The following is a 14855-nucleotide window of genomic DNA, read 5'->3' on the forward strand; positions in this document are numbered from 1 at the left end:
CAGCTCTCAGACAGGTGTCATCCAGGAAAACCTGAGTTTCAGAGATTTCAGACAACAATCCTCTCAAGGTTTTAGAAGTTTGCACAGAATAAGCCTCAAGTTTGATCGAGGTCTCATCAAGTCCTTGAAATGTCTCATTGCAGTTCGCAAAGTAGTTAATCAGAGTTTCAGGAAGTTTAGCCATCTTCCTATATAAGAATATATCACAATGCGATTTTCATTTATATTCACAGTCTCAAACTCAAGGAAACAGTGGGGGTGGGGGAGTGGGGATAAAGCAACAAAGTTACCAATAATAACTCAAGAAACTTGAATGTGCAGGTACATCACCACAGAAGGTGAGCTTTGGGGAAAATATCAAAGGGAAGGCAGAAAAAAAAACACAGACAACAGTGCTTACAGGTATGCAATGCTGCCTGATTGCAGACACATCTCACCACAAATCACTGGTAGAATTCATTCCCAGGGCTATCTGAAACCATGTCCATGGAAGTGTCATTGGAGCTTGCAGAGTTGGTCTCCCTATTTGCCCCTGCTGAGTTTGGTTCTGTGTTCCGGCCTCCATTGCCAGCACCTTGAGCCAAATGATAGTTCTGGAGACTCCTGCGCACCGGGCTCGATAGGGCATTAGAGAATATTGTATTCTTTGACTGGTCACTGAGGCTGGGTCTAGGAGCAAATCCAGCTGCTGTTTGCCCATATAAACCAGTTGCAGATGGAACAACTGAATTTGTGAATGGATTTGCAATCTGAGAATGCTGATGCACTCTTGGGGACGCATGTGCATCAGTACCTCCGTAGTCCATCTCATGCTGCAAAAGAAACAAGAGTATGTCAACACTACGCCTGCTTCACAAATTTAATGCGTGCAATAAAGATTACTACCCAATGGAACAGGTATGGTAGTAACAAGATATCCATCTGTAGTTCTTCCTAAAGTCACACTTAATAGCATTTACTAAACACAACATCCCACTCAAGCAATTATCAACATGACAATCCATTACCGAACATAGCTCCTCTACAGTATGAGGTGTATCTTGTATGTTTGGAAAAAAAACTGGTCCTCAAGAAGGAGATCCATATAGATATATCGAACACAAACAAAGAAGGAAACAAATATGGAACTAAATAGCTACCCATGCAGATGCACAGGAAAGATATGATTATGTAAACCAAATCAAGTGTTTCTTCTCCACAGAAAAAGTAATGCAAGTCACAGTCAAAGCACGTTCTCAGGAAAGAAGGCGGCACCATGCTTTACGAGGTTTCAAGGCTGGACCTGAATATGAGACATTATATCAGCTACTGTGAGCCTTGACTCTTCCTCATGCTTCCTCAAGATCCACTGGTAGAGCTTTTCCTGCACCATTAAGCTTGAATTTAGCATAAGAACTGGAAGGTCTTGTACTTGGCAAGTAAGACACCACAAGACCAAGTTTTAAATTATAAATGATAAGATGATCACAAACTAAAATTAAGATTCTTTCCCAACAAGAAATTTATCACTCTAAGAAAGATAAATGCTCAGAGGCAGGAATTAATTGAGGTAGCAAATCCTGTACCTTTCTCTATAACTGTAGACATGCAGTCATGCCTCATAATTGTTTCTCCAAAGACTAATGGAATAGATCTTCGTACTAAACTACTTCAAGTTTCAGTGGATACTATACTGTTGCACCATGATTACATCCATTGCAGGCATACTAAATAGGTGCACGAGCACCTACAGAGTCCTACACTGCACAATTACTCCCTGAATTGCTGTGAATTACCTAATGGTTTACCTACGATGACGCAACAGGCCGATAAGTGTGGCACTGCACAATAAACACTGAATCGAGATTTGAGACTGTACCAACCAGCACTTCTTCTTCTAACCCTGTGCCTGCAGAATCCTACACGTATACTGATGGATGGCTAAAATCCAAACTCTTCGCTCCTCCAATCAAAGATTGGAGAAAGAGAGTGCCCCTTGGGAACATTTGAATGGGAAGTTTTCCCGCATCTTAGCATATATATAAGTTTCGAATTGAAGACTTAGGTCGCGTCCTCCGTCAACCGCACTAGACGGAAAAAGCGATCGAATTTCCCTATTCCCCAACCGACAGACCCACAGACAGGAAGGCATGGCGCACGGTGGAACTTGGGAGAGAGGGAGAGATAGATGGGGGACATGGCGCGGGGAGGGTGTACGCACGTAGGCGTGGCCCTCGCCGGCCTGGAAGGAGAGCTTCTGCTGGGCCATGGCCTGGGTGTAGAGCTGGGAGAGGGAGTTGGCGGCGCCGCAGAAGGTGGAGTAGAGCGTGCGGTCGGCCTCGTCCAGCCGCGGCGCGGCATCCGTCTTCCTCTTCCGGGCCATCGCCGCCGCCGCCGCCGCCGGGGATGGAGCCGGGCGAATCGAGGAGGGGAACTGGCAAGAGGAGGGTTTGCAGATTGCTTGCGCCTCCAAATTTGTTTCCCCCTTTTTTCCCGGCCCTCTGGCGTCTGTCGTCTCTGGTATTCTATATCTACTCGTGGTTTGGGTTGGGTTCGAATCAGAGCGCCTTCAAATCAAATCAAAAATCCCGTCTCGGTCTCGAGTTTGTTTCTTTTTTGAAACGTGGTCTCGCGTTTTTTTGCTCACAAAGCCCAGCACCCCGACCAGCAGGAGAAACGGGCCGGGCCGGGCCAGGATACAAAAAATAAAAAAGTTTATTTTCGGGTCTCTCCGTGCAAGACCGGCCTTAAAATACTGCTGATACTTGCCAGAGGCAAAAACATCATTACCAAAACTATAGATGTCCATTTGGGCCGCCCTGCCCGGCCCGCGCCCGGGCCCAGTCACCTCCGGGACGTGCCTGGCCCGGCCCAACTCCTTAGCGGGCAGTGCCGTGCTAGCCCACGGGCTGCATCGACGGCCCAGGCACAAGCCCACGGGCCGGTTTCGGGCCGTGCCGGCCCAAAAAGCACATTGCCTTCCCCGTGCTCGTGCCGTCTACCGCCCGCACTTCCGAATCGAGCAACACTGTCGTGCCACCGCCCACGCCCGCCGGCCGACGCAGCCCCGCCTCCGGCCACGCCCGCCAGCCGACGCCGCCGCGGGCGCCCATCTCCATGCCCGCCGACGCCACGCCGAGCTTGGTGGCCATAGGCCACGGCGCCACGCCCGTCGACCGCGCCCACCGAGGCTGGCAGGGCCTGCGCAGACGCCACCACGCGCGGCGCGAGCCCTGCCCCTGTGACTGCCAGGCTAGATCTGTAGAGGAGCTCGGAGCTTGCCAGCTCGGTCGGGTGGAGTAGGAGCGGTCGAGCGGAGCGGGCGAGCGGCGTCGATGGTAGAGGAGAGGAGGGAGCGATGCGCAGGCGCTAGAGGTGGAGAGGGGAGCATCGCGGGCGGCGGTACAGGAGAGGGAGGAGACGAGGAGTTGAGCCGTTGAGGTAGCAGCCGCCGGGAGAGGGAGGAGTCACAATCACGGAAGACTCCGGAAAGGGGGCAGAAGGATGGGGCGAGGGGGTTATATGTGGGCTACTGGGCTTGGCTGCCTTCCTGTCTGTTGGGGCAGCGTGTCTTTATCGGGCCGGCCTGCTCCCCCTATGCCGGGCTGGGCCGCCCCATGTGCTAGGGTGGCGGCCCAAGCCCGGCACTATCATGCGGGCCGGGCTAGCCCGGGCACGGAATAGGACGGGTCGGGCCGGGCCGGGCTTGGGCCGGGCCAAAAATACGGGCTTTCGGGCGGGCTTTCGGGCGGCGGGTTTTTTGAACAACTATAACCAAAACCAAAAAGGCAAAAATTATGGAGAGGAAGAATGAACAAAATGATATTATACAAATATTAATATGGTAGTTTTATCCTTTCTCATTCGTATTGTTTATCAATCTATTTTATATCTTTTTTGGGCAGAAAGATTTTGTTATATACGAATTTATCATATATCTAGTAGCTAGTGCATAAGAAATGCTATGTATTTAGAAAAAGTTAAGATAATCTATAATTTAGAACGGAGGAGGGATTTAACAAAAGTTAGAGCCAGCGGCAGGCGGGACGAACGAAACGAGATTTCAGTGGCAATTTTGCAGTTAGTGTTTTTCTAATGGTGAGTTTTTTTAAAAAAAAAACTTTAAGGTCAAACCGTCAAGCGGTCAAAGTACTTAGCTAATATGCGATTTGCCCCCTTGAATTAAATCGCCGGGTAGCAAAAAGACTTTCTCTCCCTCGGTCCCTCTCCCCGAAGTCCCGGGGTTTTTTACATTTTTACCACTGTAACAAAGGACATTCGTTCGTTTAGCACTCTTAAAAGAGCTCATACATATTTAGCACTACTGTAGCTGCAGCTCTTACACTTTTACCACTTTAGCTAATGTGGCACACCACGACGATCTGACACGGTGGCGCTGAGTCAGCAAGCTCATGGGAAATGTCCTCGCTGCCCCCTGATCTCCTCCTCTCTTCTCTCTCCGACAGCTAGGTCCCGCAGCTCCTTTCACTACTAGGTAGGCCCCATTCGTCAGCTTCATCTTCCACCTCTGGCAGCGACACACGAGCCGCGGCCTGGTGCGCACGGACGCCAACATTCCTGGGCGGAGCGCGTGAGCTCGTCGCCCCCGCCGTGGCAAGCATCCCGTGCGTTGCGCCAGACGTCTTCTCCGACACGCCAGCCCCGGGGCCCCTGCTCCTCGCCGCAGCCGCTGTCTCGGCCACCATGATGGGGTGCGGGGGCGCGATGCGGACGCCGGCCTGCGCCGCGACGGCGAGCAGCTGCGTGGCGGACAGCACGAGCGCGGCAGAGGCAAAAACGAGGGGCATCAGACTCGAGCTCAAGATCCGCCTCCTCGGCCATCTCCTTGGGAAGCAGCCGCCTTTGGATCTCCTCGCAGCCGTGGGCATGGTGGTGGTGGTGCTCGTGGTTCGCGCCGCCACCGCAGCTGCGCCCGATCCCGTGGCCGTGGTCGTGCGGAGGCTCGCCGTGGTTGTGGAAGGGGCAGGAGGAGTTCGAGGGGCCGGCGGCGGGGGCGGGCTGCTAGGAGCAGCAGGAGGGCGCGCGAGGCTGCGGCGGCGCATTGCAGGGGCTCGCAGAGGTCGAGGAGGCCCGCGGTCGGGATCCATAGCCGCCGGGACGGCCTCGCCGGCGAGCTCGCGGGGGTGCCGCACAGGAGGGGCGGCGCCCGCGAGGTGCTCAAGGCCGGCGGCGGGGAGAGAGCAGGCCCTTGGGCGGCGCATCCGGGTCGGCCGCGGCCGTGGCTAGGCGCCGCGGGGAGCAGAGCCATCGTCATGTTCGTGGGAAGGGCATCAGGGTGGAAGACGAAGTTGACGAGTGGGGGCCACCTGTTAGTGAGAGAAGCTGTGGGACCCAGCTGTCGGAGAGGGACAAGAGAGGAGGAGATCAGGGGCAGCGAGGACATTTCGCATGATCTTGCTGACTCAGCGCCACCATGTCAGGTCGTCGTGGCGTGCCACATCAACCAAAGTGGTAAAAATATAAGAGCTGCCGCTATAGGAGTGCTAAATATATAGGAGAGTGCTAAACGAAAGAGTGCCCTTGAATTCAATGTAAAAAACCCGAAGTCCCGAACTATCCTCTCTGTCTGTCTTGCTCCCGCTCTCGTTCTCGATCCGATCCGTGGTTGCTTACGTGCCGTTTCCTCACCGGCGGCAGCGGCGCTGGGCGAGCGGATTCGCCGGCGACGATCGTCCACTAGGTACGCTGCTCTTTCCCTTCCCTACCATTCTCTTCCCTTCAGGCTGCGGAATCGAGCAGCCCAAGCTACGTGCATTCGGATCTGAGTATCTGACCCAATTACTAGTATATGCCTGTATCATACCTATTAGCTCCGATTTTTGGCAAAATTATTGGGTGCCCTATACTGCCCGCCCCTGGATCCGTCAAATGGGTTGCGCATTTGTTTGCTCCGCACTATTTTTTTTTTTGAAGAATTTGGAACGGTGAATATGATGCGAGTTTCCATTGCAGGACTCTTAGCTAGCTAATGGGGAGGCAATTTGTCCGGCTGGGCACAAGATCTTAGTTCATGGTGCCTGGATGAGCAGTGGAGATGCTACTGGCTGTGGAAGGAGGAGGGTTCTTCTCGTCTTCAGCTTCAGGGTACAGCCATGGCCTCGCCCTCTTGCTGCTTGGAAGGAAAGCGGAAGAGAAACCCGTCAAGGTCTCCCCGTGGAACCAGTACCGGCTAGTCGACCGGGGAAGTGAGCAGGTGTACCATCTGGTCTCCAGCAAGGATCAGGCGCCTGGGAAATGTGCTCCCTTCATCTGCTTCGGTTGCACTGCCAATGGCCTCGAGGTGGCGTGGCCTCCAAAAGTGGTATCGAGCAATGCATTGGATAGCGCACAGGAAGATGCATCTTGCTCAGCGAACAAGAAATTGACTTCTAGTGGTTCCATCACTGGGAATGAGAGACGAGGCTGTCTTAAGAGCAACTCCAAAAGGGATTCTTTGGAGCATATTATAGTTGTGAGTGAGGGTGAAGAACCGCGTGAGTCACTGGAAGAGGTGCAGACCTTGAGAGCTAGCATGGAGCGGAGGAAGGTTCAGTGGACAGATACATGCGGAAAGGATCTCTTTGAGATAAGGGAGTTTGAAACAAGGTATGGTCCAAAAGTTCTATTTTCCTTATACATTATTGTGCCTCCCAAAATATGTATCGTTTTCGTGTTTATTAATGTCAGAGTGGTCCATTGTCAATTATTATACATTTAAATGAATACAAATCTGTCTTCTACTAATTTTGAATCCAAATTTCAATAGAAGAGCTAAAAAAGCAACATATCATTCATATGTTTTGTATTTTTGTGCCATCTAGAACCGTCCTTGTGCTTGGCAAAATACATCGTCAAAGTTTGCAGTAAAAAAAGCACCATATCATTCTTGTTTTAAGATGTGGTCTCTACTATTAACCTAGAACTTAGTAGATTCTTGGTTATAGAGTCAAATATCCAGTAAAGACATGTACATATACTTTAAAAAGCAAAGACACTTCTACGTAATAAAATTTAAGTTAAATATATGTGCAGATGGCAGACAACACATATACTTACATTAGTTAAGTTTAATTTAAGAACTAGCTATAAATACGTGTAGATGGCAGTGTCTTTACTATGTAGAACACATATTTGTTTTTTTCTCAAAAATGCAGGAGAACACATATTTGTCAGTTGTTCTATATTGCAAACATGTTATAAAGCATGCAGCTTACTCCAGTTGTAGTTGATTGAAGAAGCAGTTGCATGTCAAATGATGTAAATATATATGTGTCTGTCCGGTGGGGGTTTAATACTTGTTAAGAAATAGCTGCATATTTGTTTGATCTGCACTCATTAATAGTAAGACAACTCCCTCCTTGATTATTAGCACTGATTCTTTATTTGCCTGTTGAAAGTGTTTGGCCGCTTCTGCTTTTTTCCAAACTATAAAGCCAGAAACCTTGTTAGTTTTAAGCTTGAGCCTTTATCTTAACATGGGTGCAGCGAATGCATACATGTCTTCTGTATTCCTGTGTTCTACAAGCTCTTTGTTGTACTGTAATATATTCTGATTACTGGGGTTTGTGATTTGGCAGTGATGAAGGGTTGTCAGATGATGATGCTGAAAATGAAGGTTTTAGGAAATGTGAGTGTGTGATTCAGTAGATTTCATGTCTTCAGAACAAGCTTGACAAACATTTCTTCATGTGAAGTGGTCAAACTGAAGAAATGCTGGGCAGGGTGTGTGCTGCACTCGTGACTTCTCAGCAACTGGAACGATCGATCATAGTCGAAACAAAACAAACAGGGATGATTGTTATCATGCTAAATTATTTTTTGGTTCAATGTGTTAGCTAGTCTGCAGCAGGTTTACAGTTTTGATGCCCACCTGTACAATATCGAGATTTGACTTTATTGTTTCTTTTTTTTCTTCATATTTATTTTCCTGGCGTTTCATTATGTTTTCATGCCCGTTGTGCCATATGACGCTGTCCTGTTGCTACCCGCTGTTCCTGTTTTTATTTAACTACTGACGTGTTGAGTGAAGGCTTGTTAACATTTTCTTTTTCTTTTTTGAAAATACACTTGTTAACATAATAGTTATTCCATGGGAGTTTGAGTGAAGGCTTGTTAACATTTTCTTTTTCTTTTTTTGAAAATACACTTGTTATCATAATAGTTATTCCATGGGAGGGCCATTTGGTTTGTTTTAATTCGTACTTGTTTTGACGTGGTGGTGAGATATGCCTTTCGACAGTTAAATCAATTTTGGATCGTCTGCCTTTGTTTAGCACTTTATTCTTGGAAATGTATTTAAAACTCAAGTAATCAACAAGAATTCATGCAGAAAGATTGCTTTTTTTTCTCTCCCAAGAATGAACTCTGCAGTCATAGATAAACATTCATCCAAAAACTTGTTCTGGTGGGCTATGGTCTTGTAATTTAATTTCTGCAGCACAAATTCTGTGATGTACGTACTATAAAACACCAGCGCTACAAACGGCCCAAGTGACACCGACAGGGACAATTGCGGCAGGTCAAGAGAATGTCTGAATGCACTGCGCCCATGTTGAGTCCCTGCAAACCTCACAAACTGTTAAGGTGTTCGCAGACGGAAACTTGGCACCACACACTCTTATCCACAGCGAGAGCGTGGGTGTGTGTCCCGGCCTTCTCCACGCGTTCCCTCCCTCTTCTCCTTCCCTCTCCCAAGAAACAAAAGAACCAGCCGGCCTGCTCTTGCAGAGCTCAAGCGACGCGGCAATGTCTTTGGCTCCTTCCATCCCTTCCATCAAGGTGAAGGTGGGGGGCGTCTCGGTGGCGCCCCCGCACTGCTCATACCGGTCGTCGTTCGCGGTGATCAGGAACTCCAAGGCGGAGGGGCCCATCCGAAGACCCGCGGCGCCTCCGCTGTCGCCACCGCCGCCGATGCCTCCCAAGACGCCGACTCTGTCCACACCTCCGACCTTGTCGCAGCCCCCGACGCCCGTGAAGCCGGCTGCTCCTCCGACGTCGTCGGAGCAGCCACCGTCACCTCCTGAACAGAAGCCGGTTGAGGCCGCAGCCACAGCGGCAGCTGTGCAGAAGCCGGTGGCTGGGGTTGTCACGCTGGAGTACCAGAGGAAGGTGGCCAAGGACCTGCAGGAATATTTCAAGCAGAAGAAGCTGGAGGAGGCCGACCAGGGGCCCTTCTTCGGCTTCTTGCCAAAGAATGAGATTTCCAATGGAAGGTACGTTTGCCCCCCTGCAAGACAAATAAAATTTATTGAGGCAGAAGGTTGTTTGAACTATGAAAGCAAGATCAGTGCTATTTTCCTTATTAGCTTTTTTTAAGGAACTGCAAATTTATGAGTGAAAAGGAAATGATCTGGTCTAAGCTTGTAACAAACAGCATGCTTCTTAACAATCATTGAATCAGACAAACATCGAACTTTAGATCACTTATTACTCTCTTTGAGGAATGACGTGTTCCAAAGTCAATTAGGAACAAGACCTAGAGAAGTTACTACAAACCATTATTTTCAGATTCACCATGTTTCTGAATTGGTTAGCTTATCTCATGCGCTAATTTAACTTGTTACAAATCCTCCAGATGGGCTATGTTTGGGTTTGCAGTAGGGATGCTAACAGAGTATGCAACAGGCTCAGATTTTGTTCAGCAAATGAAGATCCTTCTCTCGAATTTTGGAATTGTGGACTTGGATTAAAGGCGGATGTTTGGTGTTGTCGGTCTGTATAAGCCTTTTAAATGTAATGTACCTTACTTGATATGGCATATAGAAAGTTCAACCTTGCACATTGTTTAACTTATAACTTGGTTTCATTTGTGCTGTCCTGTGAATTTGGATGAACATAAAGTCAATTTCCAGTTTTCTTCTTTGCTTAGCAACCTGGATTTACTCATGGCGAAAGGCAACATGGTGGTTCAATTAGGATTAACTGGGTTGCGATGCATGCTGCATGCAAAAAGGATAAAACTTCTCTAATGCTAATGTACGATTACAAGGTGCCAAATTTCAACCAAAGTATATGTTTTCAGCTGGTAACAGGCTAACAGCTCATGTAGCTTGAGTTCAAACTTACACGAGTCCACTATATATGTTAATAAGCTAGATGAACCAGGATAGTACAGTAACATATGCACATTATCAGCCTTATTCCGAGGTGAGCATCAAGAACTCACCAAAGAACACTAGAACACAGTAGACTTTTACTGCTACAATGCTTGCAGCTTCTATCGGTTTTTCCCCCACTATATATAGCTGATAAAGGACTAAAATATGGAAGTGATGGGCTCCTTCAATGCATGATTTTCCTCCCTGTGATCAGCACATAATCTTCTTTAACTACTTGCTGAAATATAGCTAATTACTGATGTCTCTGAACCTGAACACTAATTCACATGAGATTATTTCCAAATTCCATCACACATCATAATGTCCTGAACACATATCAGGCATGCAAAGTGGTTCCTTGGGAATAATATTAAACATACTGCACTTGTTCATATAGGCATAAGGGAAAAAAGGAGCTATTCAGAAGATTATGGATGCATTGCAAATATTATTTTACCTAATGCAGTGCATGCAATCCATGCTGTCGTGAAAAGATAACACCTATAAATAAGCAAATGTTCTAGGCTTCCAGCTCATCATTTCTAAATAACTCTAAAGCTCCATATTAGTCTACACATCACAGCAAACTGCATCAACAAATTCAACTTTCATGTTAGAAGCTAGAATGGTAAGCTTTAAGCATTTGACAGATGCAGTGATTGCTTTACAAATTTCTTAGTATAGGGGAAATGGAATAATATTTACCAAGAGTTTGGTATCAAATGGTAAATTCATGCATCCCCTCCCTCCCTCGATGCTAACTGTAACTATATATTTAAACACAAATATTTGACTCAAATCTGAGAAAGTTAAGTAATCTGTACCTGGCAGTGTGGCACTATGACCTGATGAGAAATTAAAAACTGGTATTGGAACCAGACTTACAAATCAGTTACCAGTAATCCCCACAAGAACACTTCCCATCATCAAAATGATGAAATCGGATAGAATCCCTTAAAATGATTTGCCGACCAACGATCTGAGAAATGTATCTAAAGGCTGTGTGACAATCTCCGCAAACCCGAAGGTTCTTCATTATTCTTATTGGGCCACCTGAGGAGGAACGAGTTAGAACAAAGGCAACAGCTAGCTTTTCACTATGATAGCTCAACAACTCCTCTTTGTTTTCTTCTTCAAGATCATACAAGGCATACTCTGTCAGGGGAACATAACCAGCATTCCTTATATTTTGTATCAAAAATTCAGCTTTTCATATATTTCCTTGGTGTTTGGATGTGATCTATCTCCAGCAATGAAAGTATGGACTCCATCGTTCAGCGTTACCCAACTGCGACCAGCCTCTTTTTTCACTGTTGCTTGCCTCATTGCAGCTCGGGCTTTGGCTGTATCTTCCCACATTCCTGTAGCTGCATGAAAGTTAGATGCAAGAACATAGTTTACAGGATTTTGAGGCTCTATTTCCAAAAGCTTCCTTGAAGCTTCTCTCCCCAAATCAACCTTAGCCCCATCTTTTGACTGTCGGCAAGCAACTAAAACAGTCCTCCATATTAAAGCATTTGGTTTCATTGGCATTCTTTGTATGTACTCTTTTATCTTGTCAAGCTTACCAGCTCGTCCGAGAAGGTCTATGACACAAGAATAATGTTCAATCTGAGGTAGAATACCATGATCCCTCATCATTTCAAAGTATTCTAAACCTCTTTCCACTAATCCAGCATGACTACATGCAGATAGTATGCTAACAAAGGTGACATGGTCTGGAATTTCTCTGCTGCGCTGCATTTCCTCAAATATCTCAAGGGCTTTCCTTCCAAGACCATGTCTTGCATAACCAGAAATCATAGAGTTCCATGAGAACTCATTTCTCAAAGTCATGGAATTGAAAACCTTTGAGGCATAATCCACCCTTCCACACTTGGAGTACATATCCACAAGAGCACTCTCGACCACAACATCTGATTCCAAGTGTGACTTAATGCCAAAAGCATGCATCTCCATACCACGCTCCAATGCTGCCACAGAGGCACATGCATTTAGTATAATGGAGAAAGTGCAGCAATCCATCATTTGACCAGTGTGTACCATAAGCCAAACACAGTCCATAGCCTCCTGCAGATGGCCATTGTAAATGTACCCTGAAATCATAGAATTCCATGAGACGGCGTCCCTTCTGCTAGACATCTTTGAGAAGAGATGCTCACAGGAATCCATCTCTCCAGATTTCGCATAGCATGATATGAGTGCATTATCTATGGCATTATCTTCTGTAACTCCATGCTTCAGCACTAAAGCATGAACCTGCTTCCCCAATTCAAGAACAGACAACGGAGACAAAGCAGACAGTAAGTTTACAAATGTAACTTTATTTGGGATCAAACCACCCCTCATCATATTGGAGAAAACTTCCACAGTTTCAGAAACAGGTGATTGTGAACTTGCCATTACCCCCAAAATAGAGTTCCAAGAAACTTCATCATGTTCAGTCATAGAGTTGAAAATCTTCCAGCACTCTGACATAGCTCCACACTCTCCATACATTTTAACCAGTGCATTTGAAACAGAAGTATCTAAATCTAGGCCCCACTTAACAGTATCACAATGCACTTGCTGACCTGCAGCTAAAAGTCTCAAACTTGCACAGGAACTCAAGCCACTAATGGCTGCAAAGTTTGATGGGCTTATGCAACCTCGTCTCATCAGACAGTAATGCATTATTGCTTCTTCACAATTATTGTTCTGATCAAGAGCTGAGATGATGGTGTTCCATGAAATCCTATCCCGCGTTTCCATTAGCTGAAATACTTTTGAGGCATCATCGATGGCACCACATTTGGCATACATATTAACCAAACCATTACTAACAGCAATTTTCATGTCAGTAATACCAGTTCTAAGCATATGCCCATGGACTTCCCTACCTCTCCTCAACCCTTCTTCTGATACAGAATATTCAGCTATGGCACTGAGTAGCACAACATATGTATCCACGTTAACAGCAACTGAATCCCTTGTCCCCACGAAAATAGCTACTGATTCTTCACCACAGTGTTGCTTCACCAAACCCACCATTAAACCATTCAAAGTAATTGCATTTCTTTCTTTCAAACTGAGGAAAATATCCTTGGCGTCATCAAGCAAGCCATGTCTTGCGAATGCACTAACCAGAGCACTACCCACGTAGAGGTCACTAGAACAACCAGATTTGAGCACCATCACGAATACTTGGTCAAGCACACTAGAGCTGCACCAAGACAGAGATGTCGCGGTGATCAAACTACCAAAGGTATGCTCTGTTGGCCACAGCTGAATACTGGAATCATCTCGCTGCATATCCGTGAACAGCGTGAACGTTGAAATCACATCCCTTTTCTTAGCATACACAGACATCATGGCGTTCCATGTGATCAAGTCCCTGACTGGCGTGCCATCAAAGACCCGCTGCGCTAGGATCGGCGGACCAACAGCGCAGCTACCATACATCGAGATCAGGGCATTGCACACAGTGGTGTTGGACGCATACTCTGTCTTCGACACCAACCCGTGGACTTGTGTCGCAAAGCCCAGCCGGTCGGGTCCCCCATCCTGGCACGCCCGGAGCACAGTCCCGAAGGTGAAGGACGTGGGCCTGCAGCCGGGATCCACCTCTCGAAGCATGGCACGGAACACCTGGAAGGCCTCGTCGGCGAGACCCTGAAGCACGTACCCGGAGACGAGGCAAGTCCAGGAGACGGCGTTACGATCGGGCATTTCGTCGAACACCAGGCGCGCCGCGGCCAGGCGCGCGCCCTTAGCGTAGGAGTTGACGAGGTGGTTAGCGAGGAAGAGGTCATCGTAGAGGCCCCGCTTGACGAGATCGACGTGGAGGCGCTCCGGGGAGGTAGCGTCGCCGCGGCGGCGGAGCAGGAGGAGGATGTCGGCGTGAGGGTGCGGGGCCGGAGGCGAGGGCGGACGGGGAGGCGGGAGCCGGTGGGCGAGGAGGTCGCGGAGTGGGACCGGAGGAGGGAGGCGGCTAGGTGGTGGCGAGCAAGCGGAGGCGGCGGCTGAGGAGGAGGCGGAGCGGAGTGTGAGGTGAGTTAATGGCGGGAGCTTGCGGTGCATGGGTGGGAACGAAAGAGAAGTGCAGAATGGGTAGGAAGACGTATTGGACGAAAATACTAAAAGCACGTGTGCTTAGCGCGCACCTTAAAGTGCTTTCATTTTTATCACACACACACGCGCCCTAGGCCCTACACACAGGTGAGCAACTCACCCACACAGCTGTAGACCTGTAGTCGAAGACGCCTTTCACGTTGGGCCAAGCTAGTTTGCTGTCGACAGTAAGCAGGAGCGGAGACAGAGGGGGCGCGCAGGGGTCTTGTCCCCTAATAAGACACGGCAAGACTATTGCCCCCCTCCTCCTCAATCACTGCTTGGCCCCGCTCCCCAATGATCAAAATCCTGGAATCCGCCCTCGATCGTAGGGAGGGTTTCTTACGGTCGATTTTCCGACCGTGCCTTTCTTTCCACTTTTAGTAAGTTTTTTGATGTTTTTATGGTGAAAAAATTTAGAAAAAAAATTCAAAGAAAAATTTGGAGCAGCAGAAATTTTTGAAGGAAAAATGGAACGCAGAATTTTTTCAAGAAAAAAATTGGAGAGCAGAAATTCTTTTTCAAGAAAAAATTAGGGGAGAGGGAACCTTCAAGAAAAAAATTGAAAAAAGTTGTACGAAATAAATTTAAAAAAATCAAGAGAAAAATTTTTACATAAAAAAATAAAAAATCTCAAGTAAAAAAATAAATAAATAAAGAAAAAGAAAACGGAGATGCCGGTGGCGGGGC

General features: G+C 47.5%; 4 protein-coding genes across 4 annotated transcripts; 2 read left to right on the forward strand and 2 right to left on the reverse strand.

Moving 5' to 3' along the window:
* Window positions 1-193: 193 nt before the first annotated feature.
* LOC120674230 lies at window positions 194-2521 on the reverse strand. Its single transcript, XM_039955373.1, has 3 exons — window positions 2201-2521; window positions 1283-1363; window positions 194-812 (listed from the first exon to the last, which is right to left on the reverse strand). Exons 1-3 carry the CDS (start codon window positions 2360-2362, stop codon window positions 444-446), a joined length of 612 nt encoding a protein of 203 aa, XP_039811307.1. The 5' UTR covers window positions 2363-2521; the 3' UTR covers window positions 194-443.
* A 2998-nt stretch (window positions 2522-5519) lies between these two features.
* Window positions 5520-8007, forward strand: LOC120675981. Its single transcript, XM_039957180.1, has 3 exons — window positions 5520-5680; window positions 5953-6585; window positions 7557-8007. The coding sequence occupies exons 2-3, from the start codon at window positions 6035-6037 to the stop codon at window positions 7624-7626; spliced, it is 621 nt and encodes a 206-aa protein (XP_039813114.1). The 5' UTR covers window positions 5520-5680; window positions 5953-6034; the 3' UTR covers window positions 7627-8007.
* A 580-nt stretch (window positions 8008-8587) lies between these two features.
* Window positions 8588-9802, forward strand: LOC120673266 (light-harvesting complex-like protein OHP2, chloroplastic). Its single transcript, XM_039954027.1, has 2 exons — window positions 8588-9191; window positions 9554-9802. Exons 1-2 carry the CDS (start codon window positions 8725-8727, stop codon window positions 9666-9668), a joined length of 582 nt encoding a protein of 193 aa, XP_039809961.1. The 5' UTR covers window positions 8588-8724; the 3' UTR covers window positions 9669-9802.
* A 1451-nt stretch (window positions 9803-11253) lies between these two features.
* LOC120673264 (putative pentatricopeptide repeat-containing protein At5g09950) lies at window positions 11254-14207 on the reverse strand. The gene has a single exon (XM_039954026.1). The coding sequence runs from the start codon at window positions 14133-14135 to the stop codon at window positions 11271-11273; it is 2865 nt and encodes a 954-aa protein (XP_039809960.1). The 5' UTR covers window positions 14136-14207; the 3' UTR covers window positions 11254-11270.
* Between the last annotated feature and the right edge of the window lie 648 nt (window positions 14208-14855).

Source organism: Panicum virgatum, chromosome 5N (genome assembly GCF_016808335.1).
Source record: "Panicum virgatum strain AP13 chromosome 5N, P.virgatum_v5, whole genome shotgun sequence".
Lineage (NCBI taxonomy): Eukaryota > Viridiplantae > Streptophyta > Magnoliopsida > Poales > Poaceae > Panicum > Panicum virgatum.

Excerpts from the sequence above, each read along its gene's own strand:
- LOC120674230 (XM_039955373.1), bottom strand. The coding sequence starts at position 2,362 with ATGGCCCGGAAGAGGAAGACGGATGCCGCGCCGCGGCTGGACGAGGCC. Across the intron at positions 1,364-2,200 it reads CCGGCGAGGGCCACGCCTAC|GAAAAGCTCTACCAGTGGAT; the intron begins GTGCGTACACCC and ends TTAATGGTGCAG. Across the intron at positions 813-1,282 it reads ATATAATGTCTCATATTCAG|CATGAGATGGACTACGGAGG; the intron begins GTCCAGCCTTGA and ends TTTCTTTTGCAG.
- LOC120675981 (XM_039957180.1), top strand. The coding sequence starts at position 6,035 with ATGCTACTGGCTGTGGAAGGAGGAGGGTTCTTCTCGTCTTCAGCTTCA. Across the intron at positions 6,586-7,556 it reads ATAAGGGAGTTTGAAACAAG|TGATGAAGGGTTGTCAGATG; the intron begins GTATGGTCCAAA and ends GTGATTTGGCAG.
- LOC120673266 (XM_039954027.1), top strand. The coding sequence starts at position 8,725 with ATGTCTTTGGCTCCTTCCATCCCTTCCATCAAGGTGAAGGTGGGGGGC. Across the intron at positions 9,192-9,553 it reads AATGAGATTTCCAATGGAAG|ATGGGCTATGTTTGGGTTTG; the intron begins GTACGTTTGCCC and ends CAAATCCTCCAG.
- LOC120673264 (XM_039954026.1), bottom strand. The coding sequence starts at position 14,135 with ATGCACCGCAAGCTCCCGCCATTAACTCACCTCACACTCCGCTCCGCC.